At 41.7% G+C, this 24482-nt stretch overlaps 1 protein-coding gene across 5 annotated transcripts in view; it reads left to right on the top strand.

Annotated features, from left to right (window-relative positions):
* The window catches only part of ARPC1B (actin related protein 2/3 complex subunit 1B), a 75794-nt gene that overhangs the window by 22169 nt on the left and 29143 nt on the right, over positions 1–24482 (top strand). For 3 of the 5 annotated variants that reach the window (XM_075829991.1, XM_075829990.1, XM_075829993.1), the window contains 3 exons: positions 19336–19401; positions 21811–21915; positions 22320–22542. In XM_075829991.1, the coding sequence (XP_075686106.1) occupies positions 19338–19401; positions 21811–21915; positions 22320–22542 (392 nt within the window). In that variant the 5' untranslated portion in view covers positions 19336–19337. Of the gene's footprint in view, positions 1–11999; positions 12194–17683; positions 17747–19335; positions 19402–21810; positions 21916–22319; positions 22543–24482 lie in introns of those variants that run through there. The other 2 variants (XM_075829992.1, XM_075829988.1) reach the window with 2 other exon arrangements.

The raw sequence follows: 24482 nt of genomic DNA, 5'->3' as shown, positions 1-24482 counted from the left end.
TACCAAAAGTGTATCGATTTTGTATGTTTTACTGCTTTTACACAGTAAAAACGCTTTTTTTTCAAAATTATTTGTTTTTTTTCGTCTCCATATTTGAAGAGCCATAACTTTTTTATTGTTCCGCCGATGCAGTTGTATGAGGGCTTTTTTTTTTTGCGGGAAGACTTGTAGTTTTTATTGGTACCAGTTTGGAGTAGATGCGACTTTTTGATCACTTTTTATCACATTTTTTTAAAGTCAGGATTCACAGAAAACAGCAATTTTTCCATAGTCTTTAATTTAATTTTTTACAGCGTTCACCGTGCGGGTTAAATAATGTAATAGATTTATAGTCAGGGTCGTTACGGACGCGGCGATACCAAATATGTGTAACTTTTTTACTTTATTTTGTTTTTTTTTAATAGTAAAGCAGTTTGTAAGGGGAATAAGTGGGTTTTTCATTTTTTTTTTTCACTTTTTTTTAAATTAACTTTATTAAACTTTACTTTTACTTTTTTACTAGTCCCACTAGGGGACTTTAATATGCGATTCTCCGATCGCTATTATAATACACTGCAATACATTTGTATTGCAGTGTATTACTGCCTGTCCGTTTAAAACGGACAGGCATCTGCTAGGTCATGCCTCTGGTATGACCTAGCAGGCATTCGCTACAGGCAGACCTGGGAGCCTTTATTAGGCCCCCGGCTGCCATCGGAGACACAGAAACTCGGCGATCTTATCGTCGGGTGTCAGTGGGATGAGAGGGAGCTCCCTCCCTCTCTCCAAAACTACTCAGATGCGGTGCACGCTATTCAGCACCGCATCCGAAGGGCAGGGGCGTAGCTAAAGGCTCATGGGCCCTGGTGCAAAAATTCAGCTTGGGCCCCCCCCCCCCCCCCGCAACTTCACTTTATGGCCGATGTCTGAGGCCCACCTATAACTTACAGCTGCATCGCTGGGTTTCTTAAGTGAACCATTGATGCAGCATTAGCAGCCAGAGGCGTTGCAACGGTCAGAAAAGATCATGGGCACAAAGTCAAAGACATATACTTTGTACCGCCCACCCCCCATAACCCTAAATATGCAGCTCCCAATAAGTGTCAAATACCAGTTCTACACTGTGAATAGTGAGCATAGTATAGTTACATCCAATGACTTACATGTGACTTCTCTTCCCAACTTCTTCCAAGTTCCAGTCATGACTCGTTTTTGCGCACACACTTCTTATTCTGTAGCTACCCGCAGTGCTTCTATAGAGTTAGGCTATGTTCACACAGGGCGGAAACGCTGTGGCGCAGGGAATTCTGGACGAAAAACCGCACCAAATTGTGGTGCAGTTTTTCGGCCGGAAAGTCCGCTGCGGAAAATTAAACATAAAAATGTGATACTTTTACATAGCCATGGCGACGCGTCCCTCTGCTGTCCTGCATGCTGGTCGCCTGGGATGAAGTTTTATCCCATATGACCGGTGCAGCCTCTGATTGGCTGTAACGGTCACATTGGATATCCCAGGAGGCCCGCCTGGATGAAGAAACACAGAATTCTGGATAAGTATACAGTTTGGGTTTTTTTCAGAGTTGAATCGCTGCTTTTCCACCACAAAAAAACACCTGCAATTTGTTGCGGGTTTTACATTCCCATTGATTTCAATGGAGAAAACTTGTAAAAAAAAAATTCTATTGACATGTTGCGGATTAAAAATCGTACCGCAGGTAAATTTCTGAGCAGATTTTCCGCTCGTCATTTACGGTGCATGTGGAGGAGATGTGATTATATCCCATCCACTCTGCAACTACTGTATTATCCTGCGGAATTTTCAGTACCAAAGCGGCGATACCAAATAAGTATAGTTTCTTAATTTTCCCTACGTTTGCACAATAATAATAGCTTTTTTTTTTTTAAAAAAAATATTTTTTTTTTGCATCGCCACATTCCAAGAGCCCTAACCTTTTTTATTTTTCCGCCTATATAGCCATATGTGGCCTTGTTTTTTGCACGACAAAGTGTAGTTTGCATTAGTACTATTTTGCGGCATGTGGAACTTATTGATCAACTTTTATTTTATTCTATTGGGGGGGAAATAAAAAGAAAAAGCACTTTTGCTGTTGTTGTTTTTTTTAAGTGTTTTTGTCTGCCATTCACCTGGTGGTTTAATTAATGTGTTTATTGTTCAAGTTATGATCGTGGCGATACCTTATGTGTATTTTTTTCACACTTTAAGGGGTTAAACTGCCAGAATTGTTCTCTACAATTTCGGCAGGAGCCAGGCTGTGTCTAGTCTTGTAGGTACACTTGCAGTACCCACGAGATCCGAGAGACTAATATATCAGTCACGATGCGGGAACTAGCACCTGCTTGTGACGGATATTGTTCATCGTTAAGGGGTTAAAGGGGTATTCTTATCTTGGGCATTTATGGAATATGCATAGGATATATGCCATAAATGCCTAAAAAGTGCTGGTCTCACCTATGTGAGAATTCTATCAGCAGAATTCTTCATACACTTCAATAGGGAGGTGGTTGCGCTTGCGTGCAGACATATCTCCACTGAAGTATATGGAGATTACGGCGGGCAGGGGTCTGCTGATGGGTGAGGATCCCATAGGTGGTACTTATGGCATATACTGTAAATAGGAATACCTCTTTAAGAAAGTAATAAAATACTTGTTGAATACAATTGGTGAGGAGAACTACAACTCACAGCAGGTCCTGAAAACCTACAGGTATCATGGCATTATTGGAGTTATAGTTCCCCATGTAGGGGAAGGGCATAACAGACAGTAGTTTCTTTGCAAAGTACTGGGGACACACTTTTTTCTCATAAGCTGCTGCAGTGCTCCCTGGCTCTTACCTTTGAGTCTGACTATTTCTCTGCTCAGCTCTGTGAGCCGTGATGCAATATGCTTACGGGCCCGGTCGCAACTGCGACCGCTGCGACCCCTATAGCTACGCCACTGCTGAAGGGTTAAACGGGTGAGATCGATACTAATATCGATCTCACTCGTTAGAGCAGGGACGTTAGAGCAGGGATGCCCCCAGCTCTCAGCTGCCTCTAGCAGCTGAGAGCAGGGAGATATTGCAGCTCCCTGCTCTGTTTACTTATTCCGATTCAGCGACGTAAAAAGTCTATTGCATCGGAATAAGGCCTGTTAGTGACCGACGTAAAAACACCATGTGCCGGTCATTAACGGGTTAACTATTAACATCACCTATTAATAAAAAAATATATATATTTTCCTGACCACAATATAAAGTATGTGCACAGCCCTTGATGATCCAGTAATAAGTTATGTGCCTTGTGACCTTATGCTTTAGAGTACATGTCTTGTGATCTGGTGGTTTAGTGTCCAGCCTTGATGATCCAAAGCCCTGGTCTTCAACACTAGTGATCCATTGTACTTGTGAAATAATCCAGTAGACTAGACTAGTATCTCTTGGCTAGTTTTCAATGGCAATGTCTCTGACCTGGTATCTTTTCTTGCTGATCCAATGGTTTTCTTCTCTACCTAATGGTCACTTAATTGCCCTTTGGCTCAAACAATGTAAAAGAGCTACTATGAACCAATCCTACAAGGTTCTGTGGTGACAGGATGCAAAATACCTAGCTATAGATCAGAGAATAAATGGCACTACTGTCAGGGTATGTTCACATGCTTACTAAAAAACATCTGAAAATATGGAGCTGTTTTCAAGGGAAAACTGCTCCTGATTTTCAGCCTTTTTTAGGCAAACTAGCATTTTTGACTCCAGATGCCTTAACTCCTAAGTCATCACCCATATAACCTCAGTTTTATTGCCCCGGCTTATCTTAAAGAGGCTCTGTCACCAGATTTTGCAAGCCCTATCTGCTATTGCAGCAGATAGGCGCTGCAATGTAGATTACAGTAATGTTTTTATTTTTAAAAAACGAGCATTTTTGGCCAAGTTATGACCATTTTTGTATTTATGCAAATGAGGCTTGCAAAAGTCCAAGTGGGTGTGTTTAAAAGTAAAAGTCCAAGTGGGCGTGTATTATGTGCGTACATCGGGGCGTTTTTAATACTTTTACTAGCTGGGCGCTCTGATGAGAAGTATCATCCACTTCTCTTCAGAACGCCCAGCTTCTGGCAGTGAAGATCTGTGACGTCACTCACAGGTCCTGCATCGTGTCAGACGAGTGAGGACACCGGCACCAGAGGCTACAGATGATTCTGCAGCAGCATCAGCGTTTGCAGGTAAGTAGCTACATCGACTTACCTGCAAACGCCGTTGCTGCTGCAGAATCAACTGTAGCCTCTGGTGCCGGTTTCCTCGCTCGTCTGACACGATGCAGGACCTGTGAGTGACGACACAGCGTGATCTCTCGAGAACACGGCTGTGTCTGCACTGCCAGAAGCTGGGCGTTCTGAAGAGAAGTGGATGATACTTCTCTTCAGAGCGCCCAGCTAGTAAAAGTAGTAAAAACGCCCCGATGTACGCACATAATACACGCCCACTTGGACTTTTACTTTTAAACACACCCACTTGGACTTTTGCAAGCCTCATTTGCATAACTACAAAAATGGTCATAACTTGACCAAAAATGCTCGTTTTTTAAAAATAAAAACGTTACTGTAATCTACATTGCAGCGCCTATCTGCTGCAATAGGGCTTGCAAAATCTGGTGACAGAGCCTCTTTATTGATGTATCACCTCATGTACTAATTGTCTTTGTGAAACATCTTAAATGTTGTGCTTTTTCTAAGACATTCATTTGTAAGCCGCCTGAAGAAGGGGTCTCTGTGCTCTAAAAGCCGCATATAGAACTTTTATGGTTAGCCAATAAAGGTATCATACCTTCTATGCTTTTGTCTTTTTTGTCACAAAAGTATTTAACTTTGCATCTTTTACAGACTGAAATCGAATTAATGAAGCAAACATGAAATACATGAGATATTCCCTTTTTAAAAAAATAATAATAATAATAGTGTTTTTTACTGTCTATTATGTCATTTGTAAAGGACTAAGCTCATTTCCATCCATGTCTCACAATTACTGATGGATTGCCATAATGGAGAGGGATTTTTTTGGAGAGCCATAAATGAGGTGGTGTATGGCTAGCACCTCGCTGTCAACAAAATTAACCGTTATAATGGGGGGCAATATACGTTAAAGAATGTTGCCTCTCCCGGGCAAGGAGCCACTTCCTCTGTGTCACGTTGGGTTTGTGGACCCACTGGGCCGTACCTCCTTGGCGGTATGGCAGCTGGCCAACAGGGCGCAGGTCACAGTCTATAGTACGTATAGGGTACTTGTGGCAGCTCGGACCGTAGCAAGGCAGGCTCAGCTGGGACTAGGCAGCCGGGAGACGTCAGGTGTGGTGTAGCAGGACAGGCGTGGTATGCAGCAGGACAGGCGTGGTATGCAGCACAGTACGACAACAGCTCAGCACTGCACTTGACCAGGATAGCACGGGATACAGTATACAAGTACGGGAAACACTGGGAACTGGAAGACACTAGGAGACCATTTGCATAGACAAACTTAGGGTACGACAACAACGCTCAGGCATGGGAGGAAGGGGCTGGGCCCTTCTTATAGACCAGGGTGCTCATGGGCTAATTAAACATAAAAGTCCGGTGCGCGCGCTGCTCTACGGGACCCGGCCGAGGTGAGCGGAAGTGAGTGCTGGCATCTCCTAGGGAGGAGGCAGGGGCCAGCGCTCGCAAAACCATGGCTGCGGCCGTCAGGTGGTGAGTGAGCCTGACGGCCCGCATCCATGGACATGACACTCTGCAGAGACATGTATGGAAGCAGGTGCCCAGGAGTTGAGATATCAGCTTGACTAAATGCTGAACCAGAGGTGGAAGTTGAACAAGCGTTAGGGTATGTCCACACACAGTGTAAACACTTCAGTATTTCCATCTGGTTTTTCCATTCAAAAATTCCACAGTGTTTTCACAAGGGAAATTGACATCCTGCAGAATGAGAATCCGTACTGCAAGTCAATTTCTGCACATGTTTTGTGCAAATATTTTGTTGCAGTATGTGGATACGATTTGCTCAAAATCTGAAGGGAAATTCTGCAGTGTTTACGCTGTGTGTGGACGTACTCAGAAGTCAGACATCTGACTTCCTGTCTTTCAGCAGTAAAGGAGGCTGCCTGGAAAGGCAATATGTTCTACATCCAAAACTCTCTCCAGAGAAAATAGTGTTCTAGCATTTTCTTATATTTGCACAAAGAAAAAACCTCCCATAGTTGCCAGGAAACTTTGGATGAGTGTTTCATTTGATGTTTTCAGTGTTGCATTTGATTTTCTAATCTTCTAATTATTCTTGATTTTATATAGCTCAGTTATCCTATAGTTATTTTTTAAGCTGTGACTTAAATGAGGAACTGTATGAGAAAAGAATGGCTCATGCTTATTTGAATTTCACTTTGCGGAAGTAAAAGTCCATGTAATGTTGTGATAGACATATACTTCATTTCCTTTTTCAGTTAGTTGTTGCTCAACAGTATAGTTTTATTTTTTTAACCAGATTTAAATAGTGAAGTTCAGCTAGAGATAAAAAGATGCATCCAGGGCCGGACTGGGACTTAAAATCAGGTCATACGCATCCGCCAGTGTTGGGCTGGAGTACATGGGCCCACCTTTCAGCTATACAAGACATGGGGAAATTTATTAAAACAGGTATGAATGAAAAGAGGAATAGGTCCTGATTGCTCCAACTCCAACGAATCCACTGCTTTTCCACGAGAATAATGAACATGCTCATTATTCTAGGGGATTTTTTTTTGCGGAGCGGAAAAAAATTCAAGCAGACTTATTTCCGCTGCATGTGAATAGGGTATAAAATACCCCATTCACTTGTAATGGATGCAGAATGTTAGTGGATTTGAAAGGGATTTAGGTGTGGAATCAAGGACTTAATCCTAATCAAATCCTGATTGCGTGATCATGGCCTAATACTGACGTATAAAGATTGCAAATTATACCATTATACAATGCTAAGATATCACCATACCGTAACTAAATAGTATGATTTGAATTTCATATTCAGCAATATACACACACACACACTCACATGCTGGAGACATGCCCCACAGATGCAACCCACAAGCTGGACACATGCTGCATTCGTGCCACCCATACCTAGGACACATGCGCACGTACACCAATCACATCTAGGACACTTGCGCATGCACATCACTCACACCTAGGACACATGCACATGCACACCACTCGCACTTATGTCTCATGCGCACGCACACCACTTACACCTAGAACACATCCTCCCACTCACACCTAGGACATGTGCTGCACATGCACCAGTCACACCTAGGACACATGCGCACGCACACCACTCCTAGGATATATCCTCCACTCTCGCCACTCACACCTAAGACACATGCCGCACGTTGTCTACCCACACCAAGGACACATTTTTTTGATTTGTTTTATTTATTTGTCTCCCTGGTGCCAGGGTTCAGCATGCAGTGGAACGGGTGGATAAATTACTGGGAGGGGCTGGTGATGATCCAGCTGTCGTGGTCCATGTGGGTACCAACGACAGAATAAATGGTAGGTGGAGGAGCTTTAAGAATAATTTTAAAGAACTAGGCTACAAGCTGAAGGGAAGGACCTCCAAGGTTGTATTCTCAGGAATACTGCCTGTGCCATGCGCATCAAAGGAAAGGCAGCGGGAGCACAGGGAGTTAAATGCATGGCTTAATTCTTGGTGTAGAAGAGAAGACTTTGGGTTCGTAGAGCATTGGACTGACTTTTTATTGGGGTACAAACTGTATTCTGCAGATGATTTGCACCTAAATGGAAGGGGGTCTTCTGTGCTGGGGTAGAGAATTCTAGCTGGGGAGGCGGAGTATTTAAACTAGGGCTGAGGAGGGAGGTCAATGTAGAAAATAAAGGGGTAGTCAGGTTATAGAGGGGTCAGACGATATTGGTGGGGGGAGAAACAGACTGTGGGGAGAGGACTAGACAACAGTATAGGGAGATTCTTTTGTTACAAAACAGCAATAAAAATAAAAATGGCCAAATAATGTCAAATAATCACATTTCTGATACTGAAAGTGAAAAACTGAAAGGCAAGCTAAAGTGTATGTTCACAAATGCCAGAATTCTAGCAAGCAAAATGGGGGAGCTGGAGGCCTTGGTACTGGATGAACATATAGATCTAGTTGGTGTTGCTGAAACATAGCTTGACTCTTCTCATGACTGGGCTTTAAATCTACAGGGTTTTACATTGTTTCGGAAAGACAGGACAAATAGGAAAGGCAGTGGTGTATGTCTGTATGTGAGAAGTGATATGAAGGCGAGTGTGAAAGAGACAATAGTGGGTGAAGATTGTGAGGAGGTTGAAACCTTGTGGGTGAAATTACAAAGGGAGGTAAACACTGAAAAAATTACTTTTGGTGTAATCTATAGACCCCCCAATATAACTGAGGAGATGGAAGTTCAGCTATATAAACAGATGGAGCGGGCTGCACAGGCTGGTACAGTAGTGATAATGGGAGATTTTAATTACCGGGATATTAATCGGCATCATGGTTCGGATTCAACTGCAAAGGGGAGACATTTCCTCAACCTGTTGCAGGAAAATTTTATGGGCCAGTTTTTGGAAGACCCGACTAGAGGTGAAGCTCTGTTGGATCTGGTTATTTCTAATAATGCAGAGCTTGTTGGGAATGTCAATGTTCGTGAAAACCTTGGTAACAGTGATCACAATATAGTTACATTTTACCTATACTGTAAAAAACAAACACAGGCTGGGAGGGCAAAAACACTTACTTTTAAGAAGGCCAATTTCCCCAGGATGAGGACTGCAATTCAGGATATAGACAAGGGAAGAACTAATGTCAAATAATGGTACAAATGATAAATGGGAGATTTTCAAATCTACTTTGGGTAATTATAGTGCAATATTTATTCCTATAGGTAACAAGTATAAATGACTAAAATTAAACCCCACATGGCTTACACCTTCTGTAAAAAATTATAAAGAGTTTAATAAAATCTGTAAATAGGTAATAAAATCAGCAAAAATACAAAATGAAAGGCAGGTAGCCATGATAGTAAAACAAATCCCAAATTTTTTTCAAGTATATAAATGCAAAAAAGCCAAGGTCTGAACATGTAGGACCCATAGATAGTGGTAATGGGGAGTTGGTCACAGGGGATCAAGAGAAGGAAGGAAGAGTTACTAAATGGGTTCTTTAGCTCTGTATATACAACAGAAGAAAGAGCAGCTGATATAGCTGGTGCCAGTGCTGTTAAAGAGGCTCTGTCACCAGATTTTGCAACCCCTATCTGCTATTGCAGCAGATAGGCGCTGCAATGTAGATTACAGTAACGTTTTTATTTTTAAAAAACGAGCATTTTTGGCCAAGTTATGACCACGGGTGCCGGGAAGAGCCAAGTATGAAGCAGTACCCGCCCATCTGCAGTGACGGACAGGCACCGGGGCGGCTGCAGGCTGGTAGTATTAGGCTGAGGAAGGCCAAAAATAGTGGCCCCTACCACCCTGGTAATGCTGCTGCTATGTTGTATCTGGCTGGTTATGAAAATTGGGGGGGGGGGGGCACGACATCGTTCTTTCCAATTTTATTTTATTTTTTTAAATTACGTGGGGTCCCCCCATTTTTCAAAACCAGCCAGATACAATAAAGCAGCAGCAACCTAGCATTACCAGGGTGGGAAGGGCCACTGTATCTGGCCTTTCCCCTCCTGATAATACCAGGCTGTGGCCGACCATCACTACAGATGGTCAGGTACTGGATCGTACTCGGCTCTTCCCAGCACCTCTGGTGGCAGTGGGTACCGGGGGAATAATGGGGGTTAGCGTTGGCCTCTGCACCGGCTAACACTAAGCCCCGCCTTAGCAATGGCCGCTGTCAATCAGCCGGTGGCCATTACTAAGGCGGTAGTAATATAGTTTAAAAAAAAACACAAAGACATAGAAAAAATATTTTATTGAAATAAAAAAACACAACCCTCATAAACCATTTTATTGATAATAAAAAAAAAGCCGTCATCGAAGTAGTCCTGGAATCCGACGTAGTCCAACGACCGAACCTGTAAGAAAACACACAAGAAAAACGATTAGTAACGCATGTGTTAGGCTTAGATACAGGGCCTATGTGTGATACTGTCTGTGGGACCCTGTATCTAAGCCTACCACAACGTAGGCTTAGATACAGGGTCCAGCAGACAGTAATCTTATACAGTATAAGATTACTGTGTACTGGGGCCCTGTATCTAAACCTACAATGTGGTAGGCTTATATATAGGGCCCATCAGACAGGATCACGCATTGTCCATGTATCTAAGCCTACCATGTGATTGACTTAGATACAGGGCCCAGCAGACAGCATCACACAATCTGTGATCCTGTCTCATGGGCCCTCTAAGCCTGCTACATCGTAGGCTTCGGGGTTGTGCAGTACCTAAACATTGATGGCCTATCCTCAGGATAGGCCATCAATAGCTGATGTGTCTCCCGGGACCCGCAAATCAGCTGTTTTGAAGGGGCCGCAGCACTCGTACGAGAGCTGCTTCCCTTAATTTCACTACTCGCTCACACTGTGAATCGCCGACACCGATTCACAGTGTGACCGGAATGAAGGGGAGCAGCTCTCGTACGAGTGCTGCGGCCCCTTCTAAACAGCTGATTGGCGGGTCCCGGGAGTCGGACCCCGCCAGTCAGGGCTAATCTTACCTTCCTCTTCAGCTGCGGCGGTAGTTCTGTCGTCTCGATGCTGTGCGCGGCGCATAGCGCTGTGACGTCATGCGCTGCGCACAGCGCTTGACGTCAGGACCTCCGCTTCGATCCGGAACCAGGAAGGTAAGTAAAGTCTGTTACTATAGTAACAGGGGCCCGCGGCCCGAGTTACTATAGTAACTTTTTATTGATGTGGTGCGGGGGCAGTGGGCCCCCCTGGCTTCGGGGCCCGGTCGCAATTGCGACCCCTATAGCTACGCCAGTGCTAATAGTCATCTAATGGGTAAATTAAGGACTATAGGTTTAGAAATTATAGTTTGTAATTGGATTGAGAATTGGCTCAAGGATCGTATCCAGAGAGTTGTGGTCAATGATTCCTACTCTGAATGGTCCCCGGTTATAAGTGTTGTACCCCAGGGTTCCGTGCTGGGACCCCTATTATTCAACTTATTTATTAATGATATAGAGGATGGTATAAATAGCACTATTTCTATTTTTGCAGATGACACCAAGCTATGTAATATAGTTCAGTCTATGGAAGATGTTCGTGAATTGCAAGAGGATTTACACAAACTACCGTATTTTTCTGACTATAAGACACACTGGACCATAAAACGCACCCTAATTTTGGTTGAAAGAAAATGAGAATGAAAAATTTCAGACCAAATAGTATGCGAACATTTTTAATAAACAATGTTTCTAAACGGGCAAATCTGTGGATGATACATCATTATGGGGTCATCTGTATATGACGCACTGTTATGGGGTCATCTGTGTATAATGCACTGTTATGCGGACATCTGTGGATGACGCACAGTTATGGGGACATCTGTGGATGATACACTGTTATGGGGACATCTGCGTATGACACTTATGGGGGACATCTATAAATTACACTATTATGGGGGACACCTACAAATGACATTAGTATGGGGGACATCTACAAATGACACACTTATGAGGCAGAGGGTATTTGTACCTTATTACACTTGTTCTCTTTTTTTGTAGCTTGCTGTCTGTTAATAATAGGGAACAGCAATATGTACACTCCAAGCTCCTCCAAATGTGTTGTCCTGATGACGGCGGCATGGAAGTGGCTGACAGAAGATAAGTTAACAGACCTCAGCACCTATTGCAGAGTGAGCCCTTCTGACCTCCCCTACCTCCACCCCCTCCCCCTCCCCTAGCCATCACACTGCAATCAGACATGCAAGAAACAGAGAGTGTTTTAAACTCTCTCAAAAGACTCTGGACTCTGCACAGAAATGAATGATCCTTTCTGACCCCTCCCCAGCCTCCATGCTGCCAAAACTACAGACAGCAGAAGCACGGCAGCCGACGAGTCACAGAAATGACAGCTCATCGGAAGACATTCCAATTTGCATTAAATCCCGTCCTGCACTCCCCTGCTTCGTAATAATACCAGAAAAAAGGTACCTTCACTCCATAAGACGCAGCCAAATTCAAACCCCATTTTATGGGTTTAAAAATTGCGTCTTATGGTCAGAAAAATACGGTAAGTGTTTGGGCGTCCAGTTGACAAATTATGTTTAATGTAGATAAATGTAAAGTTATGCATCTGGGTACCAACAACGTGCATGCATCATATGTCCTAGGGGGAGCTACAATGGGGGATTCACTTGTTAAGAAGGATCTGGGTGTACTTGCAAATCACAAACTAAATAACAGCATGCAATGTCAATCAGCTGCTTCAAAGGCCAGCAAGATATTGTCGTGTATTAAGAGAGGCATGGACTCGCGGGACAGGGATGTAATATTACCACTTTACAAAGCATTAGTGAGGCCTCATCTAGAATATGCAGTTCAGTTCTGGGCTCCAGTTCATAGAAAGGATGCCCTGGAGTTGGAAAAAATACAAAGAAGAGCAACGAAACTAATAAGGGGCATGGAGAATCTAAGTTATGAGGAAAGAATTAAACCTATTTAGCCTTGAAAAAAGATGACTATGGGGGGACATGATTGACACACTAAACACATACCACTCACACCGCATGCACTACTTACACTAGACACATACCGCACACACCACACAAATGCTTAACACATACCCCACATAACACTTAGGGTATGTTCACACGGCGGGGGTCCGTAACGGCTGAAATTACGGGGATGTTTCAGCCTGAAAACATCCCCGTAATTTCAGCCGTACCGGCATGTGCAGGCGCTTGAACGCCGCGTCAATTACGGCCGTAATTAGCGCTGCTATTCATTGGAGTCAATGAATAGCGGCTCCAATTACGGCCAAAGAAGTGACAGGTCACTTCTTCTACGCGGGCGTCTATTTACGCGCCGTCATTTGACAGCGGCGCGTAAATATACGCCTCGTGTGAACAGACAAACGTCTGCCCATTGCTTTCAATGGGCAGATGTTTGTCAGCGCTATTGAGGCGCTATTTTCAGACGTAAATCGGGGCAAAAACGCCCGAATTACATCCGTAAATAGGCCGTGTGAACATACCCTTACACACTAGACCTATACCACACATACCACTCACATTGAAAACAACACGCACACAAATGGCACTAATACATTAAAAGAAGACACAAAACTCACACAAATTGCATATTTCACTCATATAATTGACACACGCTGTTAACACTACATCAAACAGTCACACTACAAAAATCAATCCAACACTTCACTCACATTACTATATTTAACTTCTTTCTTTTGTAGACCGCTGATTCTTGGACACTGGCATGCAGGTAGCTGGCAGTACATAAGCATCCATACCTGAGATGCCCCCTCCACCACTAAGCACCGTCCTGCCCTGTAATTTTGTTATTATAAATATAATCTATATAATTACAGCTACAGAACCAAACTCTGACATATATGGCTCCAGAACTAAGCTCATTACATATATAAAACACCAGAATCGAACTCATTACATATATACAACACCAGAACAAAGCTTATTACATATATACAGTACCAGAACCAAGCTCAGTACATTTATACAGCACCAGAACAAAGCTCAGTACATATATACAACTCCAGAACCAAGCTCATTACATATATACAGTACCAGAACAAAGCTCAGTACATATATACAGTACCAGAACCAAGCTCAGTACATATATACGGCACAGAACAAAGATCAGCACATATATACAGCACCAGAACAAAGATCAGTTCATATATACAGCTCCAGAACAAAGCTCATTACATATATAGAGCACCAGAACGAAGCTCGTTACATATATACAGTAGGGTTGTCACGATACCAGAATTTGGACTTCGATAGTATTGCGATACTCTATACCAAAATTATACTTTGCCAACAATAATAAAAAAACACAAACAGTTCTTCCATTTTCTGATGTGAGGCCCATGATGTGATGAATTTTGAACCTCCATGTGCCTCACATTAATAGTAATTAACCCCATCATGTTCCTCAGTCATAATGGACAACATTGGGTTAATGTGTGAGGTACATGATGGGGTTAATTACTATTACTGTGAGGCCCGTGGAGGTTCAAAATGCATAATACCTCATGTCTCACATTAATAAGTGAAAGAGAGCAGATTTTATTTTATAACAGCGTAAACATAATAAATTACGCTATAAATTTGTTATTACGGTCGCGACTATACCGAATATGTGTATATTTTATGTATTGTGACTTATTTGAATGTTTATTGTAAAAAATGTGTGTATTTTTATTTATTATTACTTTTTTGTTTTCAACTTTAATGTACTGGCATATATCTGTCTATATGCAAGTACATTAGCCTGTGTACTGATACTACACATGCAGTTGTTAGGACATACCTAAGTAATATATTGTCAGACAGCCCTGGGGACCTTCAATGGACCCTGGGCTGTCTGCCCATATATGGTATGTCCCTCGATCGCGTCACAGGGATTCCCTGAGACGCAATCCAATGGGCATCCCCCTTCTCATTTACATCTTGAATGCCGCGGTCAAGCATGCACTAATCAGCAGCTGGGCAGGCACGGAAGACAGAACATGGGGGTGTTTTGCAGTGCTCCCGCCATGTTCTGTCTTCAGGGCCGGCAATCATTAGTGCAGCGCAGGTCGCATCACATCATGGTAACCACGCACCCAGGAGCGGGGCAATGCCTGTATTACACAGCCGCAGCCCCGCTCTGACTACATTCATGTGTTACTATGCTTGGCTTAGTATCGAAATGCATGAATTAACTGTATTGAACTGTTTGAGGGTGAACTGTATCGAAACAGTATCGAAGTTTGCATAGTGCAACCCTAATATACAGCACCAGAACAAATCTCAGTACATCTATACAGCACCAGAACAAAGCTCAGTACATATATACAGCTCCAGAACCAAGCTCAGTACATAAATACAGCACCAGAACCAAGCTCAGTACATCTATAGAGCACCAGAACCAAGCTCAGTACATATATACAGCTCCAGAACCAAGCTCCAGAACGAAGCTCAGTACATAAATACAGCACCAGAACAAAGCTCAGCACATATATACAGCACCAGAACAAAGCTCAGCACAGATATACAACACCATAACCAAGCTCAGTACATATATAGAGCACCAGAACAAAGCTAAGTATTTAAATAGTACACCAGAACCAAGCTTGGCATATAAATACTACACCAGAACCAAGCTCAGCACATAAATACAACACCAGAACCAAGCTCAGCACATAAATACAACACCAGAACCAAGCTCAGTACCAAGCTCAGTACGTATATACATCTATGGAACAAAGCTCAGCACATATATACAACACCAGAACCAAGCTCAGTACATAAATACATCACCAGCACAAATACAGCTCAATTTAGTGCAACCCCCGCTGTATAGGTTTGTACGGCGTAAAACTACCGCTCCAATCATAGACCGAACAGTACTACAGTAGTGATTAGAGGCAGAATAAACATTTATATTAAGTGACTCACCGGTGACTATCTCCGATTTGTAGTTCTTTTTATCTTTTCTTCTCCATCTATGTACGTCTTTTGAAAACGTTGTTTTTTTTAATTAAAAATGTGTATCAGTCTGAATGGTGCAACTTTCTAATTACTTCTTATTAAAAATTATTTTTACTTGTTGAGATACAGCTGTGTTGTATCCTGTATACAGAGCAGCTGTATCTAGTGCTGAAACCTGTATCTGTCAGGTAAGCGGCACTGACTGATTCAGTGACAACAGGTCCTGCATGTCTCTGACACACAGTATCGAGCTGTTACTTATCACATCTAAGTTAATAACAGATGGATCGTGTCTTGGGCCGTTTGAGCTTACTCCACAGTCTGCCTGTGTCATGTATCACCTTCTTTCATTCATAATAACTGACTATTATTTACTAAGTTCGACAGTATTTACTCTGTGCCAAGGACCAAAGTGTTTGTAACGACGGGCAGTTAGTGCTATATCCGCCCTTTTAGACTGATTTATTAGTCTCTGACTTTATTGGTCTATATTTGTGTGGTCATAGCGTCTTTATACTGGGGCATATATACTACTTTGCACTTTTTGAGTTATAATTGTTTGATTCTGCATATGTTTACCCTACAGGTTTACAAATTGTATTTAATAATTATACATAATAATTGAACTTAGTTTTCTATACTGACCCATATGATATCTTATCAGAGATTTGTTTCTGTGGTTTGCTCTCTGTCTTATATTACAGGGCTGCTGGTGTTCTTTTGGTTTTTAAATGGTTTTAACATTCTGTGTATAGTATATAATAAAGTTAGTTTTTTTTCTGGTGCCTGTACAGCTTCATTTTATTAGGCCTCATTTAGACGAGGGTATTTAAATACAGAGGTGAAATGGAGAATTATATGGACAACAAATACACCACTCATTGTCTGTATGTACAAGCGTTTTAATGTTAGTTATTTATTCAGTATTGTCAGTGTTTAAATCTTCATCTGTGTTTGGTTCCATGTTCACATGTGCATAGAAAAACATTTTAAAAAAAAGTAGATATTGAATGAATTGCCAGTGTTTTTTCAATGAAATTAAAAACTAAATTAATATGAATCAGGAATACGGAAGTGTGAATGAGTCCTAAGGCTTTTCTGTTTACATTCATTCTTTTACTGCTGTTGCGCGAATCACGCGCGTCCCACGGAAGTGCTTCCGTGTGGTGTGCGTGATTTTCACGCACCCATTGACTTCAATGGGTGCGTGATGCACGAAATACGCACAAAGAACGGACATGTCGTGAGTTTTACGCAGCAGACTCACGCTGCGTAAAAATCACGGACTGTCTGCACGGCCCCATAGACTAATATAGGTCCGTGCGTGGCGCGTGAAAATTACGCGTGTTTCGCACGGACGTATATCACGTTCGTCTGAATAAGCCCTAATACTGATGTATGAGAAGAGGATACATGAGGTGGCTTTACATTCTTGACTCATAGATTGCATATTTATTTATTGCTACTTCTATAAATCAAGGAAAAAACTATTTCAAAAGTATGTTTCGTAAAACATATACCTTTAGTGGAGCTCATCATATTCTAAGCTTCAGTCAAACAGAATTCACAAAGATGAAAACTTTATTTCTGTGACTAAAATCAGCGCTGTCAACCCTTTTTTTAGAAAGATGGTCATAACTTAAAGGGGTATTCCGGTAATAACTACCTCTTTGACCCCCACCTATTGCCAGAATGGGATCCCGTATTCCCCGCACTGTGCTCAGCTGTTTCTGTCAATGCCATAGACTTTGAATTGAGCGGCAGGGTGCATGCTCACTCACTGCTCCATTCATCTCCTCCTGGAAGTGGTCTTGGCTTGGCGGAACAGGGGCACTGGACCCTCCATGCTGCCAAACAGTGGGGGGTCCCAGAGATCGAACCCGTACTAATCTAGCAGTTGTCCCCTATCCAGTGGATCAATCAATGACTTGTACGATAGAATGTATGGTTTTCAGAGATGAACAATAGACATGGCCCTTTAGTCCATGCTACCAGGTAACATCTCGTCTCAGAACACAGGCCTATTACACTTCTTCTTCTTACAGACTGAGCGTTTGGTCGTACCAAGGTGTCAGAAAACCCCAGTGACCCCTTTTTGTTCACATGAGGTAATAAGGCGTATGGAAGAACTGAAAGCCCAGGGTTTTAGCTTGGAGGGTAAATTCTTGAAAATATGGCAAACGTGTTAATCATGTTTAAAAAATCGACTTCATTCGGTGACTGGATAGATATTCATGATTCACCTCCCCCTTCATCTTCTCTATTCCCTCCTTTACCGCCCCTACACGTTGTTTGGTGTATGTTTATTGCTTAAAAAAGTAAAATGTACTGAATTATTTATTGTCAATATGGGGGTATCTGTAAACTGTCTTATCTTGTATCTTTGGAACCTTACCTGCTACTTTATTGATGTACAATTTCCTTGTTCCTTTTTTCAATAAAAGTTGTTGAACAATATCTTAATGGCTATTCAGAGGTATGGTAGGATTGCGATGTCATTGTAAATAATGGATAATGTATGACTGAAATGGATATATGGATATGGGGCTCTACAACAACATTTTTATTTCAGTGTTAAGTTGCCCATTGTGAGAAATATGCTAGCCCAAATCTCATTTGACCTTCTTATTGGCCTTTTTCATTGAGCCAGATTTGTGCTGTGTATGACAAGTCTCTGTTCACATAGTTTGACCCTTTTGAGGTATACGACTGGATGATTTCCCAATGTATAACACCGACAGAAGGTTGTGACGTATGCCGTTGTATACGCCACCCATAGTAAAAAACTTAAACTGCATGGAGCTTTCCCGGTGCATATGCCAAACATAAGGCTCAAAAGCTATGTGAAAAGAGCCTTACATGCATATTAAATATATGATGTCAATTTACTACCAGTTGTACCGGTGAACATGAATTTGTAGCCATAGCCATTGATGACCTAATCAGATTGCTCAATTTGTGTCCTGCGTGAAATAGGAGGGAAAGGTCATCAACTTCTGCCATATTGTGTATGGAACATATTAATTACTTTGTACAGCCACAAATGTTTCCTCAAATTACTTTTATTTTGAGTAATATGCAAGCTCATTATAGCATTGACAATGATTTGAAGAGAAGCAAAAAACAAGTCGTCTTCGGAATAAAATAATTATTTTACCAATACTGTTTTTACCTCACTAATGCTGGCCTTACCTCACTAATTCTGGCCTTACCTCACTAATTCTGGCCTTACCTCACAAATACTGGCCTTACCTCACTAATACTGGCCTTGTCTCACTTGTTTCTAAAGATAAATATTAGAACTAAATTGTTTCTTAAGGCTTCTGTAGACATACACATTTATCTGTTCTATCTGTTCTATCTGTTCAGAAAAAAAACAATAATCCACTATTATTTTTCGTTATTATGGCTTATGATATGGCGTTGTATGCTGCTTCTTCTACTCCACCTTGTAGGGCAGCAATTGACAGCTTTTTGTTAGTTACAATATGTTTACCACCCAAGACATTAAACCAAGATTGAGTTCATCTGCACATGATCTGCTAAAACTAAACCCTAATCCTCCCTGATGCATCCATTGCAATTTATCTGGCCAATTTCTTCTTTTCAAAACACTTACCTATGTCTGGTTACCTTGGAAAGTGTCTATTTATTTATGATAATGTTTTAAATAGTTCTTTTTTTCTTCTATACATAGAAATGGCGTTTCACAGCTTCCTCTTGGAACCAATAAGCTGCCATGCTTGGAATAAGGATGCAACTCGTAAGTTCTGAAATTACTATAGTATGCCATATAGAGCAAAGGGTTTATGGAATAGAAATGATGAGGCAACAATATAGAATACGAATATCAGCAATATAATATGAACCTTGTATACACAGGTAGTACACAGAGGTTTCTGAAATAGGCAATACGCATGGTGGCTCAGTAGTTAGCATTGTTGCCTTGCAGCAGTGGGGTTCAAATCCAACCAAGGGCAACATCTACATGGCGTTCGTATGTTCTAACTGTGTTTGCATGGGTTTTCCTCCCACACTCCAAAAAATAAATTAACAGATCGGTTAATTGGCTTCCTATTTAATTGGTCCTAGGGTTTGTTTGTGTGTGTGTGAGTGTGTGAGTGTGTGAGTGTGTGAGTGTGTGTGTATTTGACATAGGGAAATTAGTGTGTGGGCCCTTTGGGGGAATGGGACTGGTGTGAGTGATAATCTCTGTACAGCCCTGTGGAATACGTTGGTGCTATATATGCAACAGAAAATAATTAATCTACTTGATTTGGCAATCTGATGTTTAGGATAGCGTATGTGAAACTTTGCCAACTAACTCATATAAGTTTAGTATTTCTATTGTACATAATGAATAAAATCATACTGTGTAAGATGTTAAATGCATTTAGTTATTTGTAGGTATGCAGCAAGAAAATTGATATATAATAATCGGACATCTTGCTGCATTTTTAAATGAACCTTTATAATTTTCAAACTCTTAACTCTCAATAAAACCGACACAAGGTCAGACAACGATGATATATGCAAAAATGTCTACAGGTGGTAGTACCCTGATTCCACTAAGATTTAGCATGTGTTTTAATACTCTATTAGTCAGAGCGATTAACGTATGAATTTTCGTATAATCGTTCAAATCAAAGAGATAATAGTCACGTGTAATAGCGTGCAACAATCGAACAACGAGCGATAAATCATTGGGTTTCTGCAGATCGGCCGCATTGGCCTGAGTGAAAGTTTGTTAGTCGCTGCCAAATCCCGTCATCTAATCAGAAATCTGGTCGTTAGCAGATCATTCCTTGTCACACCACCTACAAGTAAAATAATCTGTGTGTGTAATTGCTGTATGGGCGAACGAGCAACGATCGCAGTTACGACTGAACAGTGGAAATCTTTCGCAGTTATTGTCACATGTAATAGACCATTTTTCTAACACAAACGACATGCTAAATCATCGTTCGACGCTAGTTTGTGGAAGAATATCTGCTTGTTTAATAGGACCCTTTGATAAAACCCTCTGCTTTTACTTGGAGGATGAAATTATATGGTGGTTAAGTGACTCCGTCCTGGGTTCAAATCTCACCAAGGGCAATTTGTATATTCTCCTTATGTTAGCATGAGTTTCCACTCACACTCCAAAAAAATACAGATAGGAAATTTAGACTGTAAAGCTCTACTGTTGACAGTGCTTCAGAATTATGTTGGAGCTATATAAGCCATAGAAATAAATATGTGCAGAGTTGCTGTGTTTAGTACAAGGTAAAATATATATTATATATATATATGTAGTTTAGGCAGTCATTGAAGGGACGACAATTAATGACTCCAGAGTATCAAATAAGAAGCTGTAATCTTCCTTGCCTAAAAATGTGTATTAGTGGCCATCACTTAGAGAATTATTTCCAAAGAATTTGGGAGTGATATGGTATAACCAAGTCTAATTGAAACTATAAAGTCTGGAGAACAGGCACAGATAGTACAATACATACCAGTCTATACAAAAGATTGAATGGCGTGCAGATTTTGTGGTGCTCTGTAAACTGTTTGCACCTTCCCAGGCCTGGCTTTGGAGAGGGAAGACAAGGAGTGAGATTATTGCATAGTCACCAAGACTGCAGAAGTTTCCTACTGCCCACCTTCCTAGGACCACAGTCTCTGCCTCCTTACTGTCAGTGACTGTGAGTAAAAGGGAGACTTTGTTAAACTATGTAGTGACCAGCCCTAGAGTCTTTCAGAATGATCAGATTTCCACTCTAGTCTAATGATGGCTTTTGCACTTTGCCTACTTTAGATATTACATTTGGCAGATGGACTTTTTGGTCTGGTATTTATAAATGTATTTTATATGAAGTATGTTGTTTTGAATCCTGCAGAGCCTTTAGATGTTTTAAGTATTATTAGCTGTTGTATTGCTACTTTTTCAGTATGTCTGTGAAATAGTTCACACAACAATAGGCCAATTTATTTTGTTTTACCCACTGGTTAGAACATGAAAGACATTAATGTCAGAGATGCACATTGTCATTGATCTACTTAGGATTTTCATCTGATGTACACCAGTTATAACTGTAATTAGAATTCTGTACACATGGCATTGCAAGTATCTTGCCTTTAGACCTAGGCAAAATAGCACATCATTCCATTCAATGTGTTTTCATTTTCCCAGAAATTGCTTTTTGTCCGAACAGTCATGATGTTCATATTTACAAAAAGGATGGAGATAAATGGACCAAAATTCAAGAGCTGAAAGAACACAACGGACAAGTCACAGGTAAGAGATTGTATCCCTTCTCTTTGTGAAGCAGCAGATGTACAGTTATTAAGAAGAGTTAAAAAGTAAGTACTTAACAAATTAGATCTGCCCTTGACACTGTTGGTTCAGTGGGATTGAGTACAATTTATATATTTCAAGTTGCAGCCTGGAAAAGGGAGAGATGGGGGGGTAGGTAGCAGTTGTTTATTGGGCACAACTAACTAATGACTACTACATGCTTCTTGTAGTTTATAGTAACAGATCCATCTTAATGCCATCAGGTTGAGTTGTTAACTTTTTACTGTATAAGACAGGTCTACTATCCTGTTTATGTTGTCTACAGTAATTATCACATTACTTGATAGGTGGCTGTATAGATGAGACTTGACTTTTAAAGACATCATTTTTACATTCTTCCCTAGGTATTGATTGGGCTCCTGAGAGTAACCGTATTGTGACATGTGGCACTGACAGAAATGCCTATGTCTGGACTTTGCGAAACAATACATGGAAGCCAACTCTTGTCATACTCAGAATAAACCGCGCTGCTCGATGCGTGAAGTGGTCCCCAAAAGAAAACAAGTTTGCAGTGGGCAGTGGTTCAAGGCTCATCTCAATATGTTATTTTGAGCAAGAAAATGACTGGTAAATATTTTTTAGTCCTTTGCTGAGCCATACATTTAGTTTTCCATGACAGCATTTACATATTACAGAGGAATACAGATATTATTAACCCTCATAAAAAGTTATGTACATTTCCAATATGCTTTGTGTTTTAATTCCTCACCGTTTTTAAGATCCCTGCTTGCTTCCAGCAAATGGCAAACTTAATAGTTTACATCCAGAGACTAAAAAGATGTCCTGATGATTTCAAACTGACATAGCTGAACATGTTTTGGCTTGTGGAGGCTAGATATTGGAGCAGACTCCAAGAGTCTAAGCTGCGCATTCTATGGGAAATCCAGTCAGAACGGTCTCCATTGCCATAGATCCCGTATTCTGTATGGTTTTCTGTGCTGTATGATTCGGAGTGAAACTGTATAAGGCCCCATGCACACGACCGTAATTTTGATCCGCAATTAAATTGGCAAATATAAATGTAATATATCCTCTTCTCAGTTTCTCAGGGCTTTACACCGATGCTTCTCATGCTTGAGAAAGGGGGCGGTCCCCCGAAACGTCGCACAGGTGTTGTCAGACGCCAACTCCCCACACGTGGTGTCTCTGCTATCGGTGTAAAGCCCTGGATCTAAACTGAGAAGAGGATTATAGAAATCTAACCGGGACATTTCCAGGACCTTTAATGGGTGATAGATTACATTTATATTTGGCTATTTTTTTGCACTTACTTCTGTCAATTGACATTGAAAAACACAAATACAATTTTCTACTTTTCAAAATTATCGTTTGGACTAGTGCTTATTTCTTTGTACGCTATATCTAAGAGTCTGAAAGCACCTCTTACTGCACTACCTCACCCACAGGTTAGTTCATAATTAAGGTCAGAAACTACATACCTGGATCAAAATACTGATCCATTTGTTTCCATGGCCCACTAACACCATCCCGAAAGTATCCGGGCCGTAGAAATGACCCGCAAAAAATAGGAATGTCCTATATTTTTATTTTGCGAACCGTGCTATACTTCATAATAGGAGCACGGCCCGCAAATGCCGGTGACGGTCAGCGCCCATCCGTGTCCGTATTCACGGAGTGTGAACGCGGCTACGGCCGTGTGCAGGGGACCTAAAGGCCTTCTTACAGGGTGTGCCTCATGGACCTCAGAGTTCTAGTTATATCTAATAACAAAATGGGAATACCATAATCTCGCTCTGACTGAGCTTGGTGGACAAAGTGGCTTGTGAAATAAGTGGAGTTAATAAACCGGGAGTGTGCTGCTTTGTGTGATTCAGTACATGGATTGAGTGCTTTCAAATAGAAGATAGCAAGGGTTTTTTTTTTTTTGTGTGCAGCTTGTTTTCTAACTACTGACACTATTTAAAACCCTTTAAAAACATTTTTTCTTTTCTGCTGTGCACCCAGTTAGGGGGAGGGGTTAATTGCTCTCAGGTGCTTTAAATTAACCTGCTGAACTCATTTTGCGCTTGCTGGACTTAGAGGCCGTTCACATATGTACGGCGTCCGCTTCAGTTTACCTCTGGCGTTTTGAAGAAAATCCGGTGGCAAACTGATGCTAGAACGGATCCCATAGCTTTTTATGGGATCTGTTCTGACACAGGGGACATCAGGTGTGGCGCCCTATGGCACCGGACCTCCCTGGGAGCCGGATCTAAAAACTTTACCTGCAAAGTTTTTGGTTCCGGCTCCCAGGGAGGTCCGGCACCCTATCATATCTATTTTAATTGTGGCCGGATATACGCCGGGTGCTGCCGCATCAACCTTCCGGCAGCACCCGGCAGGAAGGTGGACGTGAGCTAGGATCAGAATCCCCGGTCATAGCATTGCCGGGGATTCCGCTCCAGGCGGGGACCCTGGCAGCTACCCTCCTACCCAGGGCCGGCCTTAGGGGTGTGCGACCTGTGCGCATCACCCAAGCAGGTGGAAGTGGGCACTGCGCTGGCTCC

This window comes from Rhinoderma darwinii, chromosome 6 (genome assembly GCF_050947455.1).
Source record: "Rhinoderma darwinii isolate aRhiDar2 chromosome 6, aRhiDar2.hap1, whole genome shotgun sequence".
NCBI classification, from domain to species: domain Eukaryota; kingdom Metazoa; phylum Chordata; class Amphibia; order Anura; family Rhinodermatidae; genus Rhinoderma; species Rhinoderma darwinii.
Note: the sequence above shows the minus strand (reverse complement) of the source record. Positions and strands in the feature narration are given on the sequence as shown.